The sequence below is a fragment of the Beauveria bassiana genome (genome assembly GCF_000280675.1).
Source record: "Beauveria bassiana ARSEF 2860 unplaced genomic scaffold BBA_S00016, whole genome shotgun sequence".
NCBI lineage: Eukaryota > Fungi > Ascomycota > Sordariomycetes > Hypocreales > Cordycipitaceae > Beauveria > Beauveria bassiana.
In genome coordinates, this window is record NW_007930851.1 from 493942 (window position 1) to 505281 (window position 11340).

At 49.8% G+C, this 11340-nt stretch overlaps 6 protein-coding genes across 6 annotated transcripts; 2 read left to right on the forward strand and 4 right to left on the reverse strand.

The window, feature by feature from the left end:
- Positions 1–645: 645 nt before the first annotated feature.
- BBA_05969 (mitochondrial import inner membrane translocase subunit tim-14) lies at positions 646–1223 on the forward strand (the record flags this gene model as incomplete). The annotated part of the gene is made up of 3 exons (XM_008601066.1): positions 646–696; positions 863–990; positions 1085–1223. 3 exons carry the CDS (start codon positions 646–648, stop codon positions 1221–1223), a joined length of 318 nt encoding a protein of 105 aa, XP_008599288.1.
- Positions 1224–1660: 437 nt separating this feature from the next.
- Positions 1661–3356, reverse strand: BBA_05970 (QDE-2-interacting protein; the record flags this gene model as incomplete). The annotated part of the gene is made up of 4 exons (XM_008601067.1): positions 1661–2021; positions 2084–2809; positions 2874–2920; positions 2976–3356. 4 exons carry the CDS (start codon positions 3354–3356, stop codon positions 1661–1663), a joined length of 1515 nt encoding a protein of 504 aa, XP_008599289.1.
- A 230-nt stretch (positions 3357–3586) lies between these two features.
- Positions 3587–5989, reverse strand: BBA_05971 (Ku family DNA helicase, putative; the record flags this gene model as incomplete). The annotated part of the gene is made up of 6 exons (XM_008601068.1): positions 3587–3604; positions 3665–4128; positions 4177–4388; positions 4437–5344; positions 5396–5456; positions 5502–5989. 6 exons carry the CDS (start codon positions 5987–5989, stop codon positions 3587–3589), a joined length of 2151 nt encoding a protein of 716 aa, XP_008599290.1.
- A 350-nt stretch (positions 5990–6339) lies between these two features.
- On the forward strand, positions 6340–7039 carry BBA_05972 (uncharacterized protein; the record flags this gene model as incomplete). Its single annotated transcript, XM_008601069.1, has 4 exons — positions 6340–6386; positions 6438–6471; positions 6530–6827; positions 6876–7039. 4 exons carry the CDS (start codon positions 6340–6342, stop codon positions 7037–7039), a joined length of 543 nt encoding a protein of 180 aa, XP_008599291.1.
- Positions 7040–7224: 185 nt separating this feature from the next.
- On the reverse strand, positions 7225–7623 carry BBA_05973 (uncharacterized protein; the record flags this gene model as incomplete). Its single annotated transcript, XM_008601070.1, has 1 exon — positions 7225–7623. One exon carries the CDS (start codon positions 7621–7623, stop codon positions 7225–7227), a length of 399 nt encoding a protein of 132 aa, XP_008599292.1.
- Positions 7624–9993: 2370 nt separating this feature from the next.
- Positions 9994–10661, reverse strand: BBA_05974 (uncharacterized protein; the record flags this gene model as incomplete). Its single annotated transcript, XM_008601071.1, has 3 exons — positions 9994–10056; positions 10152–10221; positions 10306–10661. The coding sequence occupies 3 exons, from the start codon at positions 10659–10661 to the stop codon at positions 9994–9996; spliced, it is 489 nt and encodes a 162-aa protein (XP_008599293.1).
- Between the last annotated feature and the right edge of the window lie 679 nt (positions 10662–11340).

Genomic DNA, 11340 nt, shown 5'->3' on the forward strand with positions numbered 1-11340 from the left:
GCCCGCAATACACCTGCGCTGCCTACTTTTGGCGGTGTGATGAGGTGCATTAGAGCGATCGAGCCGTGCACGCAGCAGAATGCGCCAGAGCCAGCACTACTGGCCCCGTGGCCGTTCAGCGCGAGGTTCGATCAAGTAGGCACCGCAGAGTGGTCCGCGCGCCTTCAATGTCGTCCGTGAAAAGTGTCTCGGTTCATTGGCGAGATTCATTTCGCATCCTAGTCGATTTGAACCTGGCCACGACAGCAGCAGCAGCAAGAACACCCTCTTTCCTCGAAAATACATGCAGCGACGGGCACTCTCTTTTACGACTTTTGCAGCAAAGTGCTCCATTAATACCCCTTTGAGATTTTACGCATAAATATTATAGAAAGATAGACAGAAGTCCAGATCACTTCAATACCATTTTTTATTGTTTTTCATGTCGCCTGTTCTTCATGCTTTGGTCCTGCGCTGGCGAAGGCGTACGCCTCATCGGAGGTGGTTTCTCCGGAGCGCCGAGACGCCGACATCTCCCGACCCAAACCAGAAAAAAAAGGCGGCCCAGTCAAATTCGCTCTGCGCGCGCAACCAGATTCTCGAAGCCATCGACGACTCAAAACTCCAACTGGTCTCCCATTCCATCACATACCCGACCATATCACAATGGCTTCCGTGTTTGCCATCGGCGCTGGTGCCGCCGTCGCCGCTTTCCTCGTAGGTTTTTCCTCTTTCCCTGATGCGCTCCGCTGCCCTCTCTCTGGCTTGCGCAAACCACCGCTGGCCAAAGTGTTGGCAGAGCTCGCGACCAACACGAACTACCGACCTTGGCGGGCCACAGAATCGGAGATGAAGAATACTGACAATGCTCTTTCAAATCTAGGGCCGTGCTGGTCTCGTCGCATGGCGCCGCTCGCGCGGTGGTGTTGGAGCCATGGGCAAGGCTTTTTACAAAGGTGGCTTTGAGCAAAAGATGACCAAGAAGGAGGCTACCCTCGTCCTGTCTCTCAAGTAAGCTCTTTTGACCGCTGGCACAATTTCTTCAGCCAGACGTTTTATTTGTGCCAGAAACTATGCTGACGGCTTTTTTTTTTTGTCTTCGCAGCGAGCGCTCTCTCACCAAGGAAAAGGTCCGCAAGGCGCACCGAACTCTCATGCTACTCAACCATCCCGATCGCGGCGGTAGCCCGTACCTAGCCACCAAGGTCAACGAGGCCAAGGAACTACTCGACAAACATGTATGAGGGCGTTTGTTCAATCTACTGTATAGCGCACACGAAAAAAAAAACATGAGCGGACGGTCGCTGGGTAGAGATTGCTCGAGGCAAGGCACCGCTTGAGGATCAGCACTTCAACGACTTTCGAAACTTGAACGCAACGACCGATACACGCCCCTTTGTATATTACATCTCCCTTCATAGCGATGGCGTCCCATTTTGGCATGATTTGAAAGAGGGAAAAGAAGAGACAAACAAAGGATCTCTGCACAACGGATGTGTGCAGGGAGTCAGTCACATTACTGTGATGGAATAGACGGCTCGAGTAATAATTCTGTATAACATATGACAAACACATCTAGCAAGGCTACCAACTGAATAAAAAAGCAACTGGTCTCGAGAGACTGGAAAGATTCTCTCCTCATGGTCGGCGGCCCTAGTCTCCCACACGTCGTCTTCCTTGTTTAGGCGGGCGACTCGGCCTCTGTCTCGGCAAAAGTCACGCCAATCACCGCGCGTAGGGTCTGCACAGCGTCGTTGCCGGCATTGTGCAGATAGCTGTACTCGAAGCCCAGCTCGTCGAGCACGGTGGATAGCGAGCGCGACGTGTCCGTCTTCTGCCAGACCTGGTACAGCACCTGCAAGTCCACCGTGCCGGCACACTTTGTCTCGTGCTTGAGGTCGAAGCCAATGTGCTCCAGGTAGTTGACATCCTGCCGCACGTCGTGACCGGCAATAACGATGCGACGGTTCTGGTCAAGATACGGGCGCAGGATGGCCCGGATGGCCTCGCGGGCCTCGCTCCTGCTCGGAAACGTGCTTTCGCTGCAGTGCGGCGTGTCAGTAGTTGGGAAAGGGACTCGTAAGCATCAGAGGTTCAAACGTACCCAAATTGAAAATGATCTGGGCAGCCTTGGACGTAGCGATAGTTGACCAAGCCTGCGTACTCCTTGATGCGCAAATGGTGTGCCTCAATCATCGGCCACCAATCTCTGCCTCGGTTTCCGGGAGACTCGTCTCGCACGCGCTGCATGTCGAGCACGGCGATGCCGATCTCGGAGATTATGCCTGGCGCCGTCTCAAGCGCTTCCACGTCGACGCAGAAGAACACCACGTCCGACTCCTTTTCAATCAGGCCGTTCTTCAGCTGGAGATGGCGAAACATAGCCTGCATCTCCTTGCTGCGCTGCTCCTTGCGCTGCTCGAAGCGCTCGCCCGCCGTCAACTTGGCGCGCTCGGTTGGGTCGCGGCGCAGCAGCGCCATGTTGGCGTTGAGCAGCGCCCCCGCGTCCGTTTCGAGCCTGTTGAGCGCATTCTCGTTGGCGTCGTCGTCCTTGGGCCACGTACGCGGGTCCTCCATGTCGAAGCCGCTGCTCGTCGCCGCCGCGGTGATAGCGTCGGCGGGCGCGGCACGCGCATGGTGCAGCAGGTAGCGCGGGCGAAACGGTCCGCAGCCAGTGAAGCGCAGGTAAAAGGAACGTCCGGGCGGGCCTCTGGGAACGGCAAGCTGGGTACTGAGGCTGCGGTTGATGAAGCCAAGGAAGTTTTGGATTTGCCTCGTCGGGACGAGCAGATGCGCCTTTTTAGGGTCGCGAGTGTCGCGGATGTAGAAGCTGGATCGCACTCTGGTTAGAAGACGTTGCTCAAGAAAAGGCCAACATGGGTAATTCTGCCTACAAGTCCCAATCCCGGATGTTCAAGGCATCATTGAAGAAGGGTCGAACCTAGCCCTCACGTTAGCAGAGAGCGACTATTCGGACACTTGAAAAAAATAAGTACCCGCTCGCGATTTCCCTTGCCGGTGTAGCAGTCCGCGTAGCTCTTGACGAGCTTCCACGGGCAGAATGGCATATTTTCATCGCTCAAATCTTGTGCTTTGAGCCGAGAAAACGGGACCGAATCAGAATACTTGCCCATCTCGTCGAGCTCCTCAAACTCAGGCAATGCAAGAGCATCTTGCGGCGTCGTACGATCGATGGTATTCTTCGAGGAGAAAATCTCCCCCTCTTGCTTCTGTACCACTCCAGGCCCCTCGTGCTCGCGCTTGTGCTCAGGCAAACATTCCGGTTTCTCTTCTGCGTGCTTGGCCAGAAATATTGGCTGCCCAAGAATCGACTCTAACTCCTTCAGGCGCAATTCCATATCTAAAAAGGCTGACATTCTCGGGGTATCTCGAGGTATCTTGAGGTATCTTGGGCAATCATGAGAAAAGACAAAGCATAGTGCGAATGCTGCTCGATTTTACGCAATGTCAAATCGAGATGTTGCGGGTCGGCAATTGTGCGACTGTGATGCGCAAGTGACTTTTCACTACAAACACTGTGCCGTGCCATTCAGGCAGCAAGGCACGTTTCCATTCAAGTGCCATTGGTCATGTTTCATCTACAACGCTATCTAGACTTGTAAAACTAGAACAGCAGTTAGTATTTGCTTGAGCACGAATTCTACAAACTAGTTTGTTTACTTACCTCGTCTGCTTCCTCGGCCGTGACTTTGGAAGTGTCCAACTGGCTCTGCTCGATCAACCCCAGGCGCGACCAGCGCAGCTTGAACCAAAAGTCTCGCCTGTCGCCGCCAAGGGTGCCGGACAGAAGACTCTTTTTGAGCTCCCGCACGAAGCTATTGTACATTTCGGGCTCCTCCATATTGATCAGCTCTTCCCGCATTACCCCGATACACTCAACAGCTCGAGCATATTTCGAGTCACCGAAGCTGTCCGTGACTAGTGACTCAATGATTCCTCCCATTTGCTTGGCAGCGCTTTGAATATCCGAAATCTCCTCCGATGTTGCCATGGCACGCTTGAAATCAGGCACGGCATTCTCGGGTGTGATTTGGCCTTTGCTGTCCTCTCCAAGCAGTGCATCCACGTCAAGGCCGGAAAGCGGCTTGACGGCTTCCTTGTTGCGTCTTCCTTTTGCTTTCGGAGGTACTATTTGATAGTCAGCGTGGCCAACAGAGTGTTTACATTTACGCATACCTTTCTTGACATCGGCCTCCTTGATAAGATCTTCTATGCGATCTTGCACTCGATCGATCAAATCCTGTGGAGGGTTGGCGTATCGGAGTAGTATCGAAGGAATGTCATCAATCGGCTGATCGGGATGTACTGCCCGCTGTTTGACAACATTATTTATGCGGTGGATGACTGGATTGTAGGTTTCGTCAAAAGGCGCAAATTCGGCCGGTTCACTATCAAGGTTAGCACGGCATTACTGTTAGCCACAGCAATGTGCTTACCCGTTCTCATCCATTCCGTACGAGTCCAGGTCCATCGCATCAACGTACTCTCCCATGGCTTCTGTGAGCTCTTCCGTTGGTAATAAGCGGTGTGTAGTCAGTGTTTGCCCTGTCACGGTGACAACTTTGTCTAACGGAGGGAATTTATACGCCCTGATGTCTTCAGCAAAAGGGAGGGGAACGTCATAGAGACATTCTAGCTCAGGCTCGAGACCAGGAGCAAGAAGCACTAGAGTTGGGTCTTTACCATCTTTGGTGACGAGTCGAGCAATCGCATACGACTCAAGCTCATTGAGGCCCCAGACAAGCGAAGACATGGCCAGCTCAGACTTCTCATCAAACTTCTTGGCATGGGTAACACATACTTCACCCATACTTAGAAAAGGCTCGTATTTTTCCCACGGAATGAATCCAACTATGGAGAAACTCTTTATTGTCTCGAGCTTTGTGATGTTGTGCTCCGACTCGCTGATGTGCACGGCGGTTCTTCCATATTCGAAGCCTTTGGCCAGGGATTCAAACTCGACATCCTTTTTGCCTCCAGGTGCATCAGGTGCATTGACTTTGTATGTTCTCGCCTGTTTGACGGCCGAAAATTCGACGTCATTTATGGGCTCCTCCTCCAAAGTTTGTGTAGATTGTGTCCCTCCTGACTCAGACTTGAGCACCACAGTGCTGGCTGTCATTTGCCGGGCCAGATGTGTCTTGAAATAGCGTTCGACATTGATGCTCATGGCGAACGGGAATTTATCCGGATCACCAAGGACCAAGGTGCCGTCATAACTCTTATACGGTTTGACCTGTTTTACACGAGGGGTGTCGATCTCGTCAATGGCCTCCACAATGGATGCGAAGACACTGTCGGTGCATTGATCGGTCAAGGCTTTGAGTGTTTTCTCATTCTCCGCCTAGTGATTTCAGTTTCAAGCAACATTGAGTGACTCGCTCTTTCCTCGTACCTTGGCTGGAGATTTATTTTCTTCCTTGTAGCCATATTCGGGATCGTCAAAATCCACGCCACTGACCAATTAGCATCGAACTATGCCAATTGTGAGAACTACTTACAGGACAGTTAGATGAATGTTGGAGTCGTTGATTTTGTGAGCAATATCCCCGATATCGTCAGGGTCAATGCCGCTTTGCGCATCAGTGATCATGACAATCTTGCGATTCCATTTGAGCTTCTTGGTGAAAGTATCAATCATGTCAACAGCGACAACAATAGCGGAAATGGCGTCTCCATCAAACGTTTTGCTCGGTTTGATACTCGTCTGTAGAGTCTTGAGAGATGTCATGGTCATTGGTCCAAGCTCCTGCAGCACGGAGATGTTGTCGTAACCGTCCTCGTCCATCAGCTTGTTCATAGTTCCATCAGTCCTCAAGCCAACTGCGCCAATACACAATGTCTTTCGGTTCGCAGATACAATGTCGGTAATTTTGTCCCAAACATAGCGCATGCTCCAGTCCAAGTCAGATTCACTGCGGCCGCTGTGAGACTTGCCCATCGACGCGCCAAGGTCGAGGATGAAAACGGTCGCTTCCTTGTCCGCCATGATTGCCGATTTGGAAGAAAAACAGCTAGACACAGATATTTACCAGACTTATAGCCATACAAATCCCGGACGATCAGAAAAGACAACTTGCTTTAGTATTAGAGATGGCTGTGAGCGAGACGACGCCTGGCATTAGGCAGAAGGTGTGGGGACTGCCAGATGCGCGCAGACACAACACCAATCAGGGACCACCTGAAATAAAGAGGTCAAACGCGCTACCATCGCGAATGCACGTGATGCATCCTCGGCATAATTGTCACCTCATTATCCGAACCTTGCATCAGCATCCTATTGACTCGTCCTTTTATGATAATTTCCTCAAAGTTTACTTATTCTTATACTCTTTCAACATGGCTGGCTCAATCATCACGTCTGCGGCGCCGTACCACATTCTTGCGTAAGTTGGTGCCTCGCCCATGATGTCACTGTGCTAACCTTGGTTCGGCAGCTACGGCACTCTTCTTGGCACATCCTTCTTCCATGTTTGTCCTCGTAGTCACGATTGACAAGAACCGACATTGAAGCTAACTCAGCCGTTAGACCTTTGTAAACAGCCCCATCTTGTTCAAAAACGTCGAGCGTCCCGTCTTTTCCGCAATCCAGTCCAAGGAGTTCCCGATCTACTTTAGCCTTCAAACGGCGCTTCCCGCTATCCTGGCGCTTACATTCCCCGGAAGTACCCTCCTCGCTACGCCCAATGGCATCTCTACCCTGTTCCATGAGTCCAACAGATGGGGTTCTCTGGTCCCCATCGCCACCATGTTTGTTTCCGGTGCGCTGAACCTCGCCGTGCTGCTGCCAGCATCAAAGGAAGTCATGAAGCAGCGCCAAGGTCAAGGTTTGTACGGTCGAACAATCTACAGAACGTCTGCTAATTATGCTACAGCCAAGCGAGACGGCAAGCAGTGGTACGAAGAGGGTCCTCACTCGGACGAAATGAAGGCACTCAGCAAGCGTTTCGGCATTCTTCACGGCATTTCGTCTCTGCTCAATCTTGCCGTGTTCATTGGCTCCGTAACTTATGGATTCACTCTCGCTGCTCGTATATGAGTATACTGCTTTGATTCAAGTTACATTTGCCGCATCATCTCCAATGATGTCTTGGCAACCAGTAACTATTTAATATAACAACTATTCCAACTCCCTCAGTCTATCCTGCGCTGCTCATTATGGGGTATCATGTTCGCATCTGATTAACAAAAGAAAGTGCTTCAAACATCCGTCTCCATCCACCACTATTTGGACTTGGCCGCATTCATTTGCGCAGCAGTCTCAAGGAGCGACGCCTTAGCCGCGGCATAAGCTTCCTCTTTGCTGACCTCGGTGATGATAGAGCGAGGCTGTTTCTTCAGGCCTGCCTCAACGGTGCCGCGAAAGGTCCATCGGCCGGGCTTGCGGTTGAGAGCCTCGTCAATGTTGATTTCGCCAGTAGGTTTGGGATAGTCCCGGGCGTATGCTGGAAGAGGGTGGTTTGGATTCTGAGATACCCAGACATGGGTGGTCATGTCAGGTTTGAGCTCTGTGACGTTCTCGGTTGACGAGGTCAATGAAGCGACGCCGCTGGCTGACGACGCAGAAGTGCGGCGACTCTCAGAGTAAGTGCAAGGGGTGCTGATTTCCTGAGCGGAAGACATTCTGGAGAGGATATTGAGGTCAACGTTTCCAGTGTCGATTGGGATAATTGCTTGTGTGTGCTTGCATGTGTGTGTATTGCGTGTGTATTGTGTGTATTGTTTGTCTTGTGTGTGTTAAGTGTTGTGTGTGATGGGACTGCTGTCTCGACGGGAAGAGGCAGGGTTTATATACTATTTGGAGCCTGGCTGTGAAGAAACTGGACAAATATTGACTTTTATGTCGGCAGAACAAGCTATAATGGCTGTCAACAATTCTTGGTGGCTTAGTCGCGACACTGTTTTAGTGATGGCTTTTTGAGCGTCAAAAAAATAAGATTTTTCCCCCTGGCTAAAGTGGCGCGCGAGTCGCGTACGTCTCCAAAAGTGGAAAAGAATTTTTTTTAAAAGAAGGGGCATGATAAGAAGAATGGAGAGGGTCCTCTCGCGATTAGAAGACCCTATTTCTGCATTTCTAATCCGTAATTTGTAATGAATTTGGTTTATCAAGAAGAAAAAAAAATGGACTCCTGATAAGAGGCTGGCAAGTCTGAACTGAGAGGTGAGTATTGAATCGGGTAAAGTATGTCTATGTACATAAAGGAGGATATGGCCTGTCTGATGATTGAAGTTGTATCCTTTTACTTGCTCGCTGGGTGCTTCTCAATGAATTATGCTTTGTGATGTAGTTCTTGTGGCTTTCTTGTGGCTTATAACCTCGCCTGTGATGGTCGTGTTCCTCCAAACTTTGAGTTCAGTGCTGAGTCGAGCATCATTTGTGGGGGTGGCGTTCAGTATGATGCAAAATTCATGGCTACCCTATTGCGCAATATCATTTGCTTTTCACAGATGATGGCATGGCGAGCTCTAATGTACGAGAGGATGGTCTCTTCACTGATGCATCCTTTTGGTTTAAAGGCTGGTTTAGCGTCGTTATTGAGCCGTACCTCCGTGATCATGTCAATAATGTGAAAATACCCACCATACAGGTGTACATGCCAGGTCGATTTACCACAAAGAACAAGTGCAATGCTGTCGCATTCTGCTTTACGCAGCGGCATGTCGGCACCTATTGGTGAACCGGTAGCCCCGATGCAACATTCAACCCGCTTAATTTCAGGCCGGTGTGTCGGCAAGTATTCGATTCTAGGTATTTGTAGTTTGGAAATAGTGCATAAATGCTGTATGTTTTGCTTCGTTTGTCCGGAGCTCATTTGCAACGTCAGAGGGTGCCTGTCTACCAACGCGCACTGACGCATAAGTTGACTTTTGATGCCAAAGTTGGGGAGGCTCTGAAATATCTCGATACCATACTCCTGCACTTGACATGCTCCTGTTCCACCTCAACCCAAGTTTCTTGGTATGACTTTTTCTTCCATGGTCGCACCTAATCTGCACGATAAATTCATGGCTGGACAATTCCACATCACTGCCAAATCTAGGGTACCCTCTCACTCTGTATTTTAGTTGAGCTAGCATCGCTTTTAAAGATACATTCTACAGCTTCGATGGGTGCGGCACATCGCAGTGAACTCAAGAGGCCACTGGTCCAAGCAATGGGTTGCGTCGATCGGCGGCATGGCCTTGGCAGCGCCGGACCGTAAGAATACTTCGAGAAGAACAGCATGCCTTTTCAAAGGGAAAAGACTTGGCTAGTGATATTGTTTTATATTGAGCATGCAGATATTCGTAGCGGTTGTTGTTCAGCTCCTTGAGAAGCTTCACCTTCGCGGTGCCGCCGAGGTCGAGAAGTGCATTGAAAGCACCAAGACTTCCATGTTTGTCCGCGATTTGCATATATAGGTTTCTACACACCAAATTTTCCCAACTCATACTTCCTATTATAGATGGGCGCGGACATAGAGGCGCCATTGCAGATTGTTCGACGCACCAGTTTGCGCAAGTCTTTGCAGCGAGCCCCGCGTAGCGCATGTCAAGCGTTGCTCGTACCTATTCTGGCACGATTTATTTTAAATGTAGCTGACTACAGAAGCAAAATAGAGCAACAGTATCTGCCGTGTCCAAATTTCTCAGATTCAAGTAATAGATGTCGTCCAAGAGGTCTGTGAAGCACAGTGGCATCGTCATGAAACAACCACAACACGAAAGCACAATTGATCGAAGAAGAGCATGAAACAGATAAGGCGGAAATGCGTTGCTTCTCTATGCAGACGATTACAAATTTGATGCTATTCTGTTTGCTGGCAGAGTGGCCTTTTACTTGTCACCCACATATCGGGGTAAGTAGCTGTGCTGCACCCGTCACCGGCCAAGTCTTTGGCACAATGAAGGCCACCGCAAAGCTTCTTATTAGACTACGAAAAAGCACGCCGCTCTACTTCTCAAGTCTTTTATCGTTAAATTCTTTCTTTTTTTTTTTTTTTTTTTTGAATATTATACTTCTGATGTCGGGGCTCGCGTAGGCAATCGGGGTAAGATGCGAGACGGAGGGCTATACTGTTTCACGTTTCCTCCAAGAACTATTCTATCACTAAAATACATACATCTCCCATAGAATGCAAACCAAAAAAAAACCTCATCACATAACATACACATGCCTTTAATGGAAAGTTTCTGATGCGAGCCAACTCACTCCCTATGATTGCCGCCTTTTGCTCTTTTCTATGACACAAGACCGCCGTTCCCTAATCAAGGACCATGGTAAGTCGACAGCCAGATTTCGAGCGACTTTCGCTTGACACTTACCGGAATTTTGGGCACTTCATGCAAAGATTATGATTGCATGCATTCATGCCTTCCGAGTCTTTATAATCTTTCAAAAAGTCGGGTAATTCCTCGAGCTTGAACTTGCACAGTGTCGTATCGTTGGGGCCTCCGCCGCATACGCAACATCGCCACGGCTCGAACGTGATCTTCTTTGGGCACTCTGATCGGAAGCACGCGTGATCTCTTTCGATTTCGGCAAACGGAAGTGAGATGTGGGCGCACGCGACTGCGTATTCGTAGTTGTGGTTGACAGCTTCCAGTGCTGGCTCGCAGAAGAAGGTGCCTGGGACTTTGCAGCCACACCCATGAAAAGTGATGACATGCAGAACGCACATCGGGATAATGTCTGTAGACTTTGGTCCAAAGTAAAAAAAAGGTTCACGGCGCGTTTTTCAGTAAAGAATGGGTGATAATGTTGTATTGGCATCCATGAAGTAAAAATAATTTGCTCGTCACAGTAAAGTTTCGTTTATATGCCTCGAATTCGCTTACTGAATACAGCCATTTCTTGTCCAATTTGCAGAAATTGTAAGAGTTTCACTACATGCTTGTGCTGCAATAGCGAGTCGTCGTCTGTCGCCAATTCTTTTGTGACGGCTTACACCAGACGGCCCAAAGCATCAGCAGGACTAGCGGACATTTGCCCGCGGGAGCGAAGTCACCGGTCGGATAGCAACAGGTGACCTGCACGACTAAGTCGGAGTGCGAGGAAAGGCTATGGATAGGGCTAGGTCATTTTCAAGGTGAGCACACACATGTCTGAGTAGCCGCTGTGGATGCAGTGTGTGCTCCAGCATATTGCCTGTTTGCGTGACCTGGACCAAATGGTAGATCACAGACCACTGATGAAGGTCCTTGTGTTCCAAGAGTGCCAAGATGAATCACTAATCTCTCGTATAGAATGACGATGCCTTTCAGCTTGCAGGTTTGTGCACGCTGTAGATGAAGGTTCATGCAAGATGACGGTGAGGGAGCACGCATGTTGAGATGCCAGGGCGGCTATAAGTGAAATTT